Source organism: Natrix helvetica (genome assembly GCF_964273705.1).
Source record: "Natrix helvetica genome assembly, chromosome: 5".
Taxonomy (NCBI): domain Eukaryota; kingdom Metazoa; phylum Chordata; class Lepidosauria; order Squamata; family Natricidae; genus Natrix; species Natrix helvetica.
This window is the reverse complement of record NC_138551.1, coordinates 48,870,600-48,887,805: the sequence shown is the minus strand read 5'-3', so window position 1 is coordinate 48,887,805 and position 17,206 is coordinate 48,870,600. Positions and strand designations below refer to the sequence as shown.

General features: G+C 41.8%; 1 protein-coding gene across 1 annotated transcript in view; it reads right to left on the bottom strand.

Moving 5' to 3' along the window:
- HPSE2 (heparanase 2 (inactive)) overlaps positions 1-17,206 on the bottom strand; it is a 160,971-nt gene that overhangs the window by 38,669 nt on the left and 105,096 nt on the right. Inside the window, exons 4-5 of the mRNA XM_081956312.1 lie at positions 7,022-7,195; positions 6,030-6,201 (exon numbers count right to left, since the gene is read on the bottom strand). Coding sequence (XP_081812438.1) covers positions 6,030-6,201; positions 7,022-7,195 — 346 coding nt within the window. The remainder of the gene's footprint in view (positions 1-6,029; positions 6,202-7,021; positions 7,196-17,206) is intronic.

The window sequence follows — 17,206 nt, the reverse complement described above, 5'->3', positions numbered from 1 at the left end:
AGAGCAACGGGAGCTGTGAGGGAGCTTCCAGGAGCTCGGCGGAAGGGCTCCTGGAACTCTGAGCAGCCACCTGCCACCTTCTGCCCCGGTATTTGGCCACGGCACCGCCCGCCAGAGCTGCGCGGCATCTGGGGCATGCTTGTCGCGCGGGGGCAGGCAGGTGGGGCGTGGACGGAACGGAGGAAGCCTCTCCCCCCCACTTCCCCCGCCCGAAAGAACAAAGGGAACCTCTGCCGCCGCCCGGGCAACCTGGCCGGCCTCTCTCGCGGCGGGTCTCCGGCACCGAGCCTGGGAGTCCCTGGAGGAGCTGGCAGGGGCTGGACTGAAGCTGGAGGCGACGCCCCTCCGGCCGGGTAAGGTGGGCTGCCCTCCCTGCCTCTCCTACCCCCTTCCCTTTCTCACTCAAACAAACTCTCTCTCAAACAAACACACACACACACACACACAAAGCTTCTCTGAAGAAGTCCCGCCCAAACGAGCGCCCTCTATTATGAGGCAGGAGAACTGGGTGCCTCCCCTATGTCAGGAATTTTTAGGCTTTTAACCCTTGTTTAACTTAAGGGTTAAAAGCCTAAAAATTCCTGACGTAGGAGCGGCACCCAGTTCTCCTGCCTCATAGTAGAGGGCGCTTTTTAGAGGCTTTTTTAAATAGTAAAGCAGTCATCCACGGTGAGGCAGGCTCAGGCAGCAACTAGCACAGTCTGACCTCAGCTCTCACTTTTTTCCTTTTACATTTCTTTTTCTTTTCATAATGAGTGGTGAGGCTGTGCCTCCCCTGCCTGCAAGTCACTGATGTACATACATTTGTACTTTACAAGCATATTTTCCAGCATTTACGTTACAGGAAACCATTTCTGTTTCAACTGATGCAACTGAATCCAAAGTTTTGCTGTTCTGATTGGTTGTCATCGTCTAACATTGTATAAACTACTTTCAGCTCTTTGAAGCATCTTAGCAGTTTTTCAAATTTTAAACCCCCCCCTCCAAAAAAAAGTTTTGCAGGAACTACTGGTTATTCAATTGCACAAACTTTACTTTGCAAATCAAAGCAAATAATCTGTTTAGAAGCGAAAATACAGTGTTCAACTCATTGATATTTTTGTCATAAACAAAACACATAGTTGAAGCCAGTGTCATTATAAATAAGGCACAAAACATAGCCAGTCCTTTTTAGAGAGTATACCTTTGCTCACCATCATTTACACACACTTCAGGTTTTTAACCTAGGCTGCCTGTTGTGTATGTTTAGACAGAAAAAAAGACTTATTCACTAGATCCCTTTTTTAATGAAATATACTGATGTACTTTTTCCTGTAGCATGTAGCCTTCTTTCTTCTCCTTTTTCATAATCTTTGAGGTTAAATAAATGGATTCCTTCCATAGTTTAGAGTCGTATTAATATAATTATACATGGGCAAGAAAACAACTGCATCAGTTATTCTTTATTGAATAAGGGAGGACTACAATTCTTTAAGAAATCAGCAGAATTATTAGTGATTGGAAACAGTCATTTTTGTTTTACAGGCAACATCTTGGAGCTTATTCTCATAAAATCTGTGCTAAATTTTTCCTCATCTTGATCTCTGGTTACTGTTTCTCTAAAATTCCCTAATAGTAGAAATCAATGTATATTTCAAAGTCTGGACCAAACAAAGCAAAAACACAAACAAACCCAACAACATTCTGTCCATCAAGCAGAAGATATTGAGGAAGAAAAAACTAACTATATGTAGTTCTCTTTTAGTGACCATAATTAGGAATGGCAACTTTGTGATTAGTGAAGTGTTCGCTAAGTGAAACTGCAATTATGCTTATGATCTTGGTTATAGCATGTATAAGACTGGGTAAGGGTGGTGGGGTGGCGGTAGTTATACGGGAATGTCTAGAGCCGAGGGAGTTCACTGTACCTCAGATACCCGGATGTGAGTCCCTTGGTGTGAAATGGGGCCCAGGGAGGCAGTGGGGCTTGCTGATTGTATACTTGGCTCCTCGCTATGCGTCAGCAGCCCTGCCCGAGCTCCTCGAGCTGATCTCAGAGACGGCAGTTGAGACCCCCAAGCTTGTGGTTATGGGGGATTTCAACTTGCCGTCAACGGGGGAAGCATCCGAGGTAGCTCGGGAGTTCATGGCTTCCATGACAGCCATGGACCTGACCCAATTAATTCAGGACCCCACACACGAAGGTGGCTACATTCTGGACCTTGTTTTTGTATCTGAACAGTGGACGAGTGATCTGGGAAGAGGGGATGTAACCATTACCCCCCTGTCATGGTCAGATCACTCATGTCTCCGGCTGGACTTCCCTGGCGCTACCCCCCACCGTGAGGAGGCGGAACCAAACTGTCCAAGTTGGTACCGCCCCAGGCGCCTGATGGAACCGGATAGGTTCCAGACGGAGCTTGGGCCATTCCCTGTAGCCCTGACCCGCTCTCGCTCCGAGAACCTAGTGGCCGCCTGGAATAGGGCGGCCGCTGGGGCCCTGGACCGAGTTGCGCCTTTGCGGCCTCTCCTGCGGTGACGACCCACCCGGGCTCCTTGGTTTACCGAGGACCTGAGGGTGATGAAGCGCCATAGGAGACGCCTAGAGGGCAGGTGGAGGTCCTCACGCTCTGAATCTGACCGAACACAGGTAAGAGCCTATTCACGGACTTACCTTGTGGCATTAAGAGTGGCCAAACGCAGACATTGCACCACTCTTATTGCGTCCGCCGATAACCGCCCTGCCGCCCTGTTCCGGGTGACCCGCTCTCTCTTATCATAGAGGACGCGGGAAGCCCCTTTACAGGGCAGAGCAGAGGAGTTTGGGGAATATCTGCAGGACAAAATCGCTCAGATCCGGAGCGGATGGGCCCCCTTCAGTGGACCAGAGGAGCCGCCAACAGTGAGTCTTGTGAGACCATTCTGGGAGGAGTTTGATTCTGTTGCCCCCGAGGATTTGGATAGGTTGCGTGGACGGCTGCGACCGACCACATGTTTAATGGACCCGTGTCCCTCCTGGTTGGTACTGGCATCCTGGGAAGTGACACGAGGCTGGCTACTGGGCTTGGTGAACGCCTCTTTGAGCGAGGGGTCCTTGCCTGCCACCTTGAAAGAGGCGGTGGTGAGGCCCTTACTCAAGAGGCCTTCCCTTGACCCGATGGAGCTAGCTAATTATCGTCCAGTCTCCAACCTTCCCTTTTTGGCGAAGGTTGTAGAGAATGTGGTGGCACAGCAGTTTCCACGACACCTTGAGGAATCCGATTATCTAGACCCACGCCAGTCCGGCTTCTGGCCCGGACACAGCACGGAGACGGCCTTGGTCGCGTTGGTCGATGATCTCTGGAGGGCCAGAGATAGGGGTTGTTCCTCTATCCTGGTCCTATTAGATCTATTGCGCCGGCTGGGGGGGATGGGAGTTGGAGGCACCGTTCTGCGGTGGTTCGGCTCCTACCTCTCTGACCGGACGCAATGTGTGTTGGCAGGGGGGCAGAGGTCGACCTTGAGGTCACTCACTTGTGGGGTGCCTCAGGGGTCGGTCCTCTTGCCCCTTCTGTTCAATGCATATGTGAAGCCGCTGGGGGAGATCATCCGTGGTTTTGGGGTGGAGTATCATCTGTACGCTGATGATACGCAGCTGTACATTTCCACCCCAGACCATCCCAACGAGGCTGTCGAGGTGATGACCCGGTGTTTGGAAGCCGTCGGGGTCTGGATGGGGGACAACAGACTCAAGCTCAACCCCTCCAAGACCGAGTGGCTGTGGCTACCGGCACCCCGGTTCAGTCAGTTGATTCCATCACTGACCATAGGGGGCGAGCAATTTTCCCCCTGTGGAACGGGCGCGCAATATGGGCGTCCTCCTAGATGCCCGGCTGTCAATGGATGACCATGTGGCAGCCGTGGCAAGGGGGGGCGTTCCACCAGGTTTGCCTGGTGCGCCAATTGCGCCCCCTACTGGACCGGGATGCCCTACGCACGGTCACTCATGCACTGGTGACGTCTCGGCTGGACTACTGCAATGCCCTCTACATGGGGCTTCCCTTGGGACGCGCTCGAAGACTGCAGCTAGTCCAGAACGCAGCCGCGCGGGCTATTATGGGGAGTACTAGGTACTCCCACGTAACACCGCTCCTGCGCGAGCTGCACTGGCTGCCTGTGGTCTTTCGAGTGCGTTTCAAGGTGTTAATTACTATCTTTAAAGCGCTCCATGGCTCAGGACCTAGGTACTTGCGGGATCGCATCCTACCACACACTTCCCTGCGACCGATTCGCTCTCACAGGGAAGGACTCCTCCGGGTGCCGTCCACTAAGCAATGCCAACGGGCGGTGCCTAGGAGTAGAGCCTTCTCTGTGATGGGCCCAACCCTCTGGAATGACCTCCCCCCGATATCAGAACCACCACCGACTTCCGCTCCTTTCGACAAAAACTGAAGACTCACCTGTTCCGTTTAGCCGGCCTGGCCCATTTATAGTTTTATTCTACCTCCTGGCAGATATTTTAATTGGGTATTTTTAGGGTATTTAAATATTGCTTTTAACTACTTTACTTCAGATATGTACAGTTTCTTATTGCCTCCTCTTTGTGTTTGTATTTTCTATTTATTGATGTGTTTTTATTTGACTGTACACCGCCCCGAGTCCCTTTGGGGAGAGGGGGCGGTATAAAAATCTAAATAAAAGTAAAGTAAAGTAAAAGTAAGACCTTTAACCATGGCCCAGAACATTTTTACAGCGACTGAAACATCTTACACGTATGTCAAATCAATTAGAAAGTGAGAGAGGGAATGCTCAATCAGCCCATAAATCCTTCCTTCAGCTCTGAGACATAGTGCACAGGATCAGCTTTGACTCAGAAACTAGCAGTTCTCCTTTCTTTTAGATTTAGTTGCTAAAACATATATCACAAAACTAGAAGGAACATAATGGTTTTTTTTTTAACTCCCATTGCAAGAAAAGATATATTCCTGTTTAGATACTATTAGAAAACCCTGGGTAGTTCAGGTGCTTGCTGTCATCTTAACATGTGGTTTGTAAGCAGATATGGCAAACACAGCAATGCCCAAGGGATCAGAAGATATCAATTCAAAATTTCTAATGTTAAAAAGGTAGTTGCAAAAGACTACTTTAGAGTCAACAGGCTGGATAAATTCTCTGTGGGGGCAAGGTCAAAGAACATATGGTGGTATCACAGCTCCCTGGGTTTCTTAAGGAATGATTACTGAATTTATTTCTAATCTCAAATTGTTACTGAAATTGATCATCATGGAAGTCAGTGGGGGAGTGCATCCCTTTTGGTTCTATAGGACCTTCTTAGCCAATACTACCTTTGAACATGGCATTGTGTATAGTTCCCTGGAGGGCATAGATCAATAGGGCATTGTCTGTGATAACTGAAATCAGCATGATGTCATACTTTGTGAGGCCTGCTTTCTCCTGCTTCATCACACAGTAGCAAAGGAGAGACTAATCAGTCACTTGTTAAAATTCAGAATTTTTCCACCCTTGCCCCAAATTACATCATTGTTTTGATTGGTGAATTATTTCCTGTCACCTGTAATGTTCAGATAGATACAGGGAATCAAAGCCAGAAAGATTAAGCAATCACTATGCTTAATATATCCCAACACAAGAAAGCTTTAACAGAAGTAATGATGCAGGATAGGAATTGGCAATAAGGTCACCAAATGTTATGTCAATGCAGATTCTGCTTCAGGATGGGTGGGAAATAGTTGGCCACTGGGGAAAAGCATGACCAGTTGCCAGTCCCCTCACATTTGGTAATAAGATGTCTTGGAATGGTTCTGGTCTCTCATATCTGATGGTGATGGAGCTCTTTACTAGGCTGTGCATTATTCTTTTAGCCTACAATGAGAAATTCAAAGCTTTCCTATTATTAGAAATAAGAGATTATATAGTAATTCTGAAGATAGGTGCATCTTCCCAGGCTGAATGGAACCAGTGCGTATTATATCTCACAATACAAAGAGGATCATAGTAGATAGTTAATAGTTATTTTCTAGCTTTCTGCATTGTTTGCCATAATCACTTACCCATCCAAGAGTGTGATAACATTTTTTCTAGGTCTCCCAATATTGGGCCCATACAGACTGGCTCGGGAGTAGGTGCGGATTAATTGTAGCAGTCTCTTCAGCTGCGTATAGTCCTTGCCGAACTGAGTGCCATTCACTGCTCGTCCTGTGAGGGTTCGGTAATTATTTGGTTCTGTAAGAAAACAGAAAAAAACATTAATCAACCTTGACAACATCCTGACAACTCTCCTGATAAACCTTCACCAGTTCAGAGGCATTGCATGTAGCCCTTGACTTATGACCATTCATTTAACGTTGTTTGAAGTTGCAACAGCCTTGGAATAAATAACTTATACTCATTCTGAAATGTCTGTTGCACCACCCGCATGGTCACATGACCCCAATTTAGTTGCCTGGCAAGCAGTACACATTTACAAACGGTTGAAGCATCTTGCAGTCACATTATCATGGTTTGCGATTTTTCCAGCTGGTTTCTGATAAGCAGCGTCAATTGGGGAAGCTGGATTCACTTATTGACAGGAGTAACTGCAGGAAAAATGGTTGTAAAATCAGGTCTGATCACATGATGATTCACTTTATGATCTCCCTGACTTATCGTGGAAATTCCTGTCCCCATTGTGATTGTAAGTTGAGGACTACCTTTAAGCATAAGGAACATACAGTATCTCTTTATAAGGCCTATCAGTCAACCAGCTATATCTTGGAATGAATCTAACTCAATTCTGGATATAGTGATGTAAGATTGCCCTGTAAATATATTTATCCCTAGGTACTTGCAAACCTACTCGTTTATATACTTGGTCTCACATTTATTGCACTAACGGGTGCCTATCTTTATTCAACTCATTTGTTTTATTTGGATCCCTGTAGGGATGACTTGTACTAACATTCCGTACAACAAAGCTTCATTGAGAAAAGTTCTGAAAGTAGTGCTTCTTTGGTCCTCCCATTCCCTTCCCTTCTCCCAATCCCCATCCTTAAAGTTCACTTACCATTGCCCAGCTCCCAGGAGATATTGTATTTCTTGCTGGCACTGTACTTGAGCAGACTGAGGGCATTGGAGCTGTTCCAGGAATTGTTGGGATTCCGGCGTAAAGCATTTAGTGCAAAGATGAGATGCAGGCCAGAGCAGTCAGCAAAATTATAAAGTTTGTCTAGAGACCTGGCTGGGGAAAAAACAAATCCAACCTGAAACTCAAATGCAAAGAAACTCAAACCCTCTTGGCTACATTGAAAAATGCCTAGGGGTAGGAATATATCAAATTGTAGCCCTACAAAAATACAAAATATATATTTCAAAATCTAGTTGTTCTAGAGTTTCATTACTATCTAATCCTTCAATACAATGGTATGATCTGTCATAAAAGGACATACTCAGGAACTCACCTAATGATTGTTTCATTATAGCAGTTGGGGAAAAAACACAAGGATACATAAAGTCTACCGTACTATTGTAAACCTTCCTTGCATCTCTGCTTTTCTAGTGTCATAGCCCTTCATAGCCTTCAGTTTGCCAAAGAGTTGTGATTAGCTACTAGAAGGGGAAACCAGCAATGAATGAATGTAGTGGTACAATTTTAGAGGGGAGATGAACGTGTTAAAAAAAGACCAGTAAATGCTAATATTATTATAGTTGGTTGAATAGCCATATGTTTAGGCTAGACTTGCCATACCTGTCTACTTACTGAATCCTTCCAAGGACCTGGGATAAGTATATGTTGTTTGATAATATTAATGGGATTGTTGCAGAATATAAGCCATTCCAAATAAAGTTATCTTTTGCAATTGACTGATGGTAATTTTGCCACTGCTGGTGGAATTCAAGTTCCACATATTTTGGAATTGCACCCAAGATGCCTATTACTATTGGTACTATCATTGTTTGGGTTTTTTTGGCCACGGTCATTCTACTTCTATATGCAGGTTTTTATATTTTATTATTATTATTATTTTGATTGGTTGCATAGTCAGCCATATGTTTATATAGATTGGATTTGGCATTTTTATCAACCTATTGAGTTCTTCCCAAAGATGTGGGGATAGGCAGATATTGTTTAATAATATTAAAGGTACATGGCAGGACATAATTGTTGTCTTATTTTATTTATTTATTTATTCTTTGCATTTCTAAACCGCCCCCTCTCCCAAAAAGGGACTCGGGGCGGTGTACAGTCCACACAATAAATAACAGATAAAATACAAATATACATAGAACTATAAAAATACGTATATATGTGGAGGAGGTTAAAATTAAGAGTACTGTACAGAAGAATAAATATGAGGCTAAAAGCCCTAAAAACAATTAAAACTAAAACATTACCCTTAAAATAACCAGATGAGAGTATACTACCAGGAGTTCATAGATGTAACATTTATAATTATGCCAGGCCGGCTAATCGGAACAGGTGAGTCTTCAATTTTTGTCGGAAGGAGCGGAAGTCCGAGGTGGTTCTAATGTCGGGGGGGAGGTCATTCCAGAGGGTTGGGCCCATCACAGAGAAGGCTCTACTCCTTGGCGCCGCCCACTGGCATTGCCTAGTGGACGGCACCTGGAGAAGGCCCTCCCTGTGAGAGCGGATTGGCCGCAGGGATGTATGTGTCTTATCAATGTTGTTGTTCATAAACATTGTTGTTTCATGATATTCAAAGTATTGTTGCAAGATGTAGGCTATTTCAAGTACAGCCGTCTTTTGCAATTGAAAGATGGTGATTTTGTCAATGCTGGTGTTCAAGTGATGCTCCAGTTGTTCTGAGATTACACTCAAGACACTTATAACTATTGGCACCACCTTTGCTTTCTATTATTATCAAGATTTTGAAATAGTGACAGACTATTTCCCTAGCGCCCCCCCCCCCCCCATATTCACAGAACAGTAACAATGAACAGAAAACTATAAGAAATCTAGTTATAGTGCAGAGACATCACTCTTTCGTTTTCTGAACTGTAACATGTGATTGTGAAATCTGAATTATCAGAAGCATTGATGCCTTTGATTTATGGTGCTGACAAAAGCAATTGAAAATATTTTGGATTGCAAGAACATAAAATTCAATACTAGATGAAATAAAGCCAAGCTATCCACAGGAAGCTCAAATGATGAAGTGAAAGCTTAGTGATTTTAGACATATAACACAAAGGCAGAAATAATAAGATTGGCAGGAACATGTAACATGAAGGTCCTTATGCCTAGACAAAAAGAAGGAAATCAAACCTGAGGCCAACAGTGGGGTGGCTGGATACTTTAACACAAGTTTAACACAAGTTTATGATACATGTATAAACTTATAACATGTCAAAGAAACAACTATTGACAAGTGATCCTGGCAAAATGATGTCCAGTGAGTTCTAAACAATTGGAATTGACAATGAAGTAAGATTCATGATTATTTATTCGTTAGTGGTTGTGAATTCTTTCATGCTGATTGGCATATCTTGTGCTAAACATACATGTATTATTATGCAAGTTTCCATTTTCAGTTCAGATGCATTTATACATAGATAATTTTTTTCCTGTGAAAGCCTCTTTATCATACTTTGAATATGCCCTCCTCCTCACTTTTTAAAGGCGTTATTATTTTTGTTACAATTAAATAATGTTATTATTAATTTGCTTGGCATAAAACCATATTGGAAAAGATGTATACTGCATACTGCAAAGATATATGTTTTAAATTAAATAGCAGTAAGGAAATCCCTTCCTATAAATGTATCCTATTTATTATGCTTCTGATGTTAGATTGGGTATTTACACTACTATAAAATGTGAGAGACCTAAATATATGTGAAGGTCTTTCATAGTTGAGTGCTTCCTAAAGAAAGCCATGACACTGAATTACATAATGATATAGTCTATTTCTTTTCAGTAGAGCTTTCTTTCTTTGTAGGCTCTGATCCAAAGTACCAGATACCAATAGAAGAGAATATGCATAGCTCATAGTTGAACTGTAGATGCATTGATGAGGTTACCTAGTCAGATAATCAAAATCTATAAGCAAACAACCAAACTCAGACAACACCAAGGACTCCACAAATTAGCAAGTGTCATTGTGAGCCCAGAGGGTCATATTTTTCAAACAGAAATATGTTTTCCTTTTTCAAAAATAAATGTTAAAGAATGAAAATTATTTTTTTCAACAGCTCATACTTGAATAATTTATTTTTTCAACAGTTATTAAGCTAAAAACAATAGGGAAAATCTTAGAACCAGTGCGGTTTGTACTGTAATTCTTCTAGAAGTTACTTCAACAAACAGGAAGTAAATCAATGTCATTCTGTCTTAGAGACTAACACCATAAATTTATTTGCAAAGCTTATTGCAATTTTTCTCCTGTTTTTAAATAGTGACTTACCCACAAATATATGGATACGTCACTATTCTATTGTAGGAAGTTAGCACCCACCCCTCTCCTAGAAGAATGAAATATTCTAGGAAATATTAAAAAGGAAGAATATTATACCTCCCTGTATGAGAAAAGGAGAAACATGCTCTTGGAAAGCAGCCCCCACCTTTGCTAATAGCCCCAGAAAGGCTGGGCCAACTTATCAACAACACAAAAGACCTTCATCCTCAGGACATAATAGGATTAGCCCTCTACCCATCTTACCACATGACACCTGAGAAGATTGCATCACCCAGCAGGATTTGACCAGGCCTGGGACTCAAGGTCAAAGTTACCCCTACGTGGCCTCATGGGAGTCTGACAACCAATCATTTCTTGCCACAGGAACAGGAAGCAAGTTCAAAGCCCAACAGAGGGTATAAATCTCTCTCTCCTTCTCTCACCCATGTTCTCTTTTTGCCCAGGACCTCAAACCATGTGGTCCTGTTCGCAATTAAACCATCTTTCCAAGCAGTCTCCATGTTTCCAGTGTCTTTCTTCCCATTTGGAACTGAACCCAAATGGACATTTCTTCCAACACTATGTTGCACATAAGGATCTGAGCCTAAAAATGACAGTAATTCTTGCCTTGCAAACCTTCTACTTTTTCTATTTATTCAATCTATGAAGGATGAAAGTAAGGCTAAGCACAATCACCTGTATCCTTCAACCATTAGTATCACTCAGTTTGGAGGTGCAAAAAAGAAGAAATCTCTATCTAAGCACTTTAAGACAGTTCCAAAACTTGAATTTTAAGAATTAATTGCAAAAACAATCCTTTGTTTTAGAGGTTATTCTTCCAGTTTGAAGATTATGATTGGCATAGAACCAGTATGCTGCTTCACCTAATGCGTTGATTAAACCAATAAAATAAAATAAAACACCTAGACGGACTTTAGATCTAACCAGTGAATATTGTGGAACTTCTTCTTTTTAAAAATAGTGGTAAGTAAAACTTACTGAATGACTTAGTGAATACTGAAGAGACTGCACTACAATATGTATTAGACAGCCTCCTCCCACTCCCCCCAAAATAATTCCTGCAGAGAGAAACCTGTCCATATAGTCATTCTTTGATGAACTTGCAGATATTGATGGAGCTAAACTGATATCAGAAGCAGGCCATAAGAGTCTTTCTGTGCTGAAAAGCAAGTTTGCACACAGCAGGCAGTCATGGGGGGGGAGGGGGGAGTGAATCTCTAAGGTGAAAGGTCATGGATGCTAAATAGGCCCAGACGGCTCGTGGTTTGTTTTTTATGGGGCCAAAGACTGGGTCTTCTCCCCTGGGGGAAATCTGTTGTCTCTCAGGTCTCAGTCACTCCTTGTTACACTAGCCCCCATTCTGTTTAGGTCATGCAATTTCTGAAGAAACCTTGACTTTTGTAAGCATCTTGGGGCCTCCTGTTTGCATACGCTCGGGTTTTAGCACAGTCAGAGCCAGCTCCAGCTTTTGATAGAAAATCCTAAGAAGATTTTTCCCAGCCCAAAAACATTATTTTTCTCAGAGAGTTCCACATTTTCTGGGGTGAGGTGTGGGAGTAAGGAAAGATGCTGCAAGCTTTAAGTGGAATCAGGTGCTGTTTTCCTGCAGGGACATCTGGAAAATGTCAAGGTCCTTGGTGTAACAGGTACTGGCAGATGAGCCCACTGCTTCCCACACAAAGCAACCTCTTTCCTTCTGGAATCATACATCCTGTCCTTTGTCCCTGGAACAGAGCTCCTTGAGCTGGGTTAAATTACCAGCCACATGCTGAAAAATCAGCATCCATTGGCAGTGCTAATAGGAACAAAAGATGGCATTTCCAAGAAAAATGCAGGCTCAGAATGAGTCACCCCAAGTACTTCTGTCTGAGAACAACTGTATCACTTTATGACCAGTCTCCACCTGCTGGGGCCAAGAATCATTTCTGAAGCTCAGAGGATTCCACCTGCGAACATCTAAGTGCATTGCCATAGTGATCTCTATTATACGGCATTTCTTAAGAAAGGAATAGTGAAAGAAAAAAGCAGTGGTTGCAAGGAGAAGCATGGAGCTTCTTTAGTTGCTCCATTCTTATATCGATTATGTATAGAGAAATATAGTTTAATGAGGCTTAGAAGGTTCTTTTTCCCTTGGATGATACGTTGCTGCTTTCTGGAGATAACACTAGTAAAGGAATGACATATAAAAAGTGACCAGTCTTTTCTAGAATAGGATTATCTCTGTCACGTCTAATCATACTCCATCCTGGTTTTCTTGCTTCTCAGGGCTTGCATCAGAATCGTCTTGGTGACTCAACTAAGTTAAAAGATGTAGATATAGCCTTCAGAGAAAGGGTCTAGGACAACTCGCTGTGGCCGACTCGCCACAGCAGTCTCACTGCAGCCAATTCACCGCAGGACAATTCAATGCGGGGTAACTCAAGAAAGGGACAAGTGAAGGGTAGCAGGCCTTGTCTTGCTCTAGGTTTGAATCTTCAAAGTCCTAGGGTGAGGCTGGGGTGAACCAGAGCGTGGAGCAGCCCAACGGCCTACCCGTGCAGTAAGCCGCTGAGCAAATGCGGCACATCCCGATATGCAGTCCCTGCATATAGTATATAAACAGTATTTTATATACTTTTTTACTTTGTTATTCCTTGTTCAGAGTTATTAGAAATAGATATGTCTATAAATATTGTAAAATATTTTTTAAAATAAATATTTATGCTGAATGCCATAAGTGCATTGTGTTTGATGAGGTTTTTTTCTAAAAGTCTTATGTCTTCAATACTGACTGAGAGAAAATGCTTTTCCATCATTCTGTTCACATTGGGAGAATCTGCCCCGGCTGTATATCATGCCTGTTATGCAGCTCCTGAAGGCATGAAGCCCTATATTGTCCTTTTCTTAGTGCCCATATTTTCATGAAGTAAGAGGACTGATGGGCATCTGCACTATTTTGAAGTTGAATATTCTACTTTGTTCATGTATCTCTTGATTGTTAGGATGTATATCTAATAGCGCTCTTGATAACAAGATGCTCCAAGTACAGGAAATAGGATGGACTATAAAATACGACATAGACCTTTCTGAATACATATATCTTTGTGTGTTATCTGAGAAGTTATTGAGAGAGCCATAGATTCCACATCTAAGACTATTATGGTCCTATTACAAAAGCATTATTACTACTACTGGGCTGTAGCCTATTCGGAATTAGGCCGTGCGAATGGCTGGCTGGAGTGTGTGAATGGCTGACAGGAGTGCGTACACAACTCAACTTGCATGAGTGGCAGGCTGACAGGCACACACACAAATGTGCACACCTGCCCGCCACTGCAGCCTGGTTCCAACCCCCCCCCCCCCTCAGCTTGGCCACCAAGCTGCAAAGGTTGGAGACCACAGCTTTAGGGAATTCTTGCTTTGCTTTCTTTAAAGGCAGTACCTCTTAGTAGGAAGATCTATCCATTGCTATCCAGGCCAGTACATTGCTTTTAAAATGTTAAGCTTTATTGTAAAAGCCATTGCCATCCATATATCTAGGGATGCTTTATACAGTATTTGCCTTAATTAAAAAATAGTGTGCTTGCAATGATATGTCAAAATATGGAATCTGTCTGTTGTGTTTTATCTGATGACTGCTTCACACAGAAAAGTTATTACTCTGATGTTTCCTTTTTATTTCTGAGTGAAAAATATAAATATGTGAATTAATTCAGCCCTAGGGTCCTATAGGAAACAGAAAAAATAGCTTAAAAGCAGAAGAAGCCAATTCTCCCTTTATACCTGGATGCAAAGAGCTAAATGGTATGCTTTCAACCCAATCCTTAGTAGGAGTTCCTTAATACAGAATGGATTCTAACCCGAAAGGGCAATAAGAAATAAGTTATATTTCTCTCACTTTCTCAAGGACCTGATATGCAGATGAATGTATCATTTTTTTCACCATTAAGAAGCTGAACTGGCAAATGTAATAGTGGATACTTTCACTCACATTTTTTTATATTGATTCGGAAGTAGCTCTGGATGCCAGCTTTCTTAGAACACGGTTGTATTTGAAATCAAAACTTTCGTTTTCTGGTTCCACATTATCTGAAATTGAGCAAAAACTGCCCTATCCTTTATAGCAATATAGACTGCTTTTCCATTAATGGGAAATTCTCACCCACCAGCATCCTGGCTCTGAACTTCAGCATCTGTTCCTGCTCCTGTCTGCAAGCACAGGATTACACATTTGGAAGTGCTTCAGAAACAAACATGAGCCCAACACCTCTCTGCTATTTATTAAAGCATGCATGTCTTTTTTTCAAACTATGTGTAAGCCTGAAAAAAAGAGGGATCTGTTTTTAAAATCACATTAAAGATGCATTGATTTAATTATTAGCTTAAATTAGTTCTTTCATTAAATTTGCTTTCATGATGTCTGAAGCATTCCTGTGGAATCATTTGGGAAGACTGTATGTTTTGATTCAATTCCTTTAGTGGTTGTTATACATGTACAGAGATGGTTTAAACCCCTTTGGATTGGCCCTGCTTTGACACTTCATGAGGAGGAATGCATCATTTCGGCCCTCAACATGAAGACTGAGGCAGATTGCACTGCTTTGCACAGACCTAATAGGAACACAGATAAACAGTTGTTTCAAATGAACAACTGGAAATGACTGTGGCAATGGAGAAGTATCACACAGAAACTTTAAAAATTGAAATTAGAAAGATACATAAATATGTAATTAATTTTGCTTACATTAATTACTTCATCTATAATTCCAGTAGCGTGATCTCACCACTCACTTTTATTCATCACTCCTAATTATTCAGAACTACAAAAAAATAGGCTCACCAAAAGCAATGAAATTACCATAAATGTGCTAGTTCCAGTATATAAGATTATTATCCTACTAGATATAGAATTATAACGAAACTCTGATTTTAGCATTAAGTATCTACTATTTTCAACCAGACCTAATCACCATTCATTAAAGAAAGGTATGAAACATTTGATTAAGATTAAGGGGTTCTATACACAATTCTTGCAAAACCACCTCCCTATGTTTTTCCTCTATACGGAGGCCAGACTAAGAAATAATGTGTTGCAAAGCTACCGCTCTCTGCCTCTACATTCACAACGGTTCTAGATATGCAGTTACCAAACAATACTTCTAAGCTGTCAGGGTTTGCTCTCTTACAGAATGACTGGTTTATGTGGCTGTAAGATCCGCTGTCTGAAAAGCAGCAAAATCTATTACGTGTTTCTAAGTAATGACAGCTGGCATTGCAGTGCTATAGTTTATGCTGGCTCTCCTTGAGCTTAGATCAGCCGCTCTTCTCTGAGCACCTTGGCCTTGCAAAACCACCTCCCTATGTTTTTCCTCTATACTGAGACCAGACTAAGAAATAATGTGTTGCAAAGCTACAGCTCTCTGCCTCTACATTCACAACGGTTCTAGATATGCAGTTACCAAACAATACTTCTAAGCTGTCAGGGTTTGCTCTCTTACAGCAAAAGCTATTATGTGTTTCTAAGCAATGACAGCTGGCACTGCACTGCTGTAGTTTATGCTCACTCTCATAGAGCTTAGATCAGCCGCTCTTCTCTGAGCACCTTGGTCTTTCAGAAAACATGGTTTTTGGAATGGTTTAAAAGCATTCCCAAATACACAAGAAGTATTGTAGCTGCTCTTAAACTTATAAAGGCATTTGGAAATAAGGAATTAAAGCACAATTTGAAGATAACAATCTTCTCTTGACCAAGACTTCCCTTGATCAAGACTTACACCCAGCTTAGAGCCCCTCTAATAAATAAATAAAGATTAGTCCTGGAGCAAAAATCAAACTAAACAATGCATTTTGATGCTGAACCAGGAACAGGTGAGTTTACAGATGTAGTTAATGGGTTTCCCCTAACCAATAGTTTTCGTTCAGAATTGTTTCCAAGTTCAGAATTACAATAAGTAAAATTACAATATGGCTTCCACGTCATACAAATGTCACCAATAACCAAAATTGTGCAGTCATACTTTTAATAATATGCTAACCAGCGGAGTATGCTCTAGTAAATTAACCACATTTTACAAAATGACATGATAAATTTTTAAATGATTATTGATATAATTTAAATAATTAACTTATCCATTCAAGATGCAACTCAGGACGGCATACACTATGATAACCAACAAATAACACCTGTAAAATATAATATACTAAATCATCTTGTTCTGCAAGTGATTTAAAGAACCAGAACAATTAAAACAGGCTTACAAACTATCTGACCTAGTGTCCCGAAAAAAAGCCAGGGCTTTATATTCTTCCAGAAGGCAAACAGGAACTTCCATCATATATGTTGTGCTCCATATTGGGCTATCCTTGAAGAGTATTTTGAAGCTGCAACTTCTGCAGAATACAGCGGCCCAGGCAGTTCTTGGGATCCCTAGGGTGGCTGTGTTACATTGTTATTCCGCAAGTTGCATTTGCTGCTGGTTTGCTTCTGGGTGCAATTCAAGGTGTTAGTTATCATCTTTAAAACTCTTCACAGCCTAGGTTATTTGAAAAACTGACTTCACCCCAGTGGGATAAATAAATAAATAAATCATACCAGACTACTTCATAATTGGCAAAGAATTCTTATCAATATCAATTCTTCAAAATCATTATTACATTCAGGATTTGCTAAATGCTCTGATATTTGGAAATACTTTTAATTGTAATTTTGATGTTAGCAATGACAGTGAAACACGTGCTACCTTCTGAATATCAGGTCAATATAACATTCAAAAAGTGATAAGGTTTATGCAAATGGGTCACTTAATTTTTACTTTTCTGCATCTTCCTACTAGAAT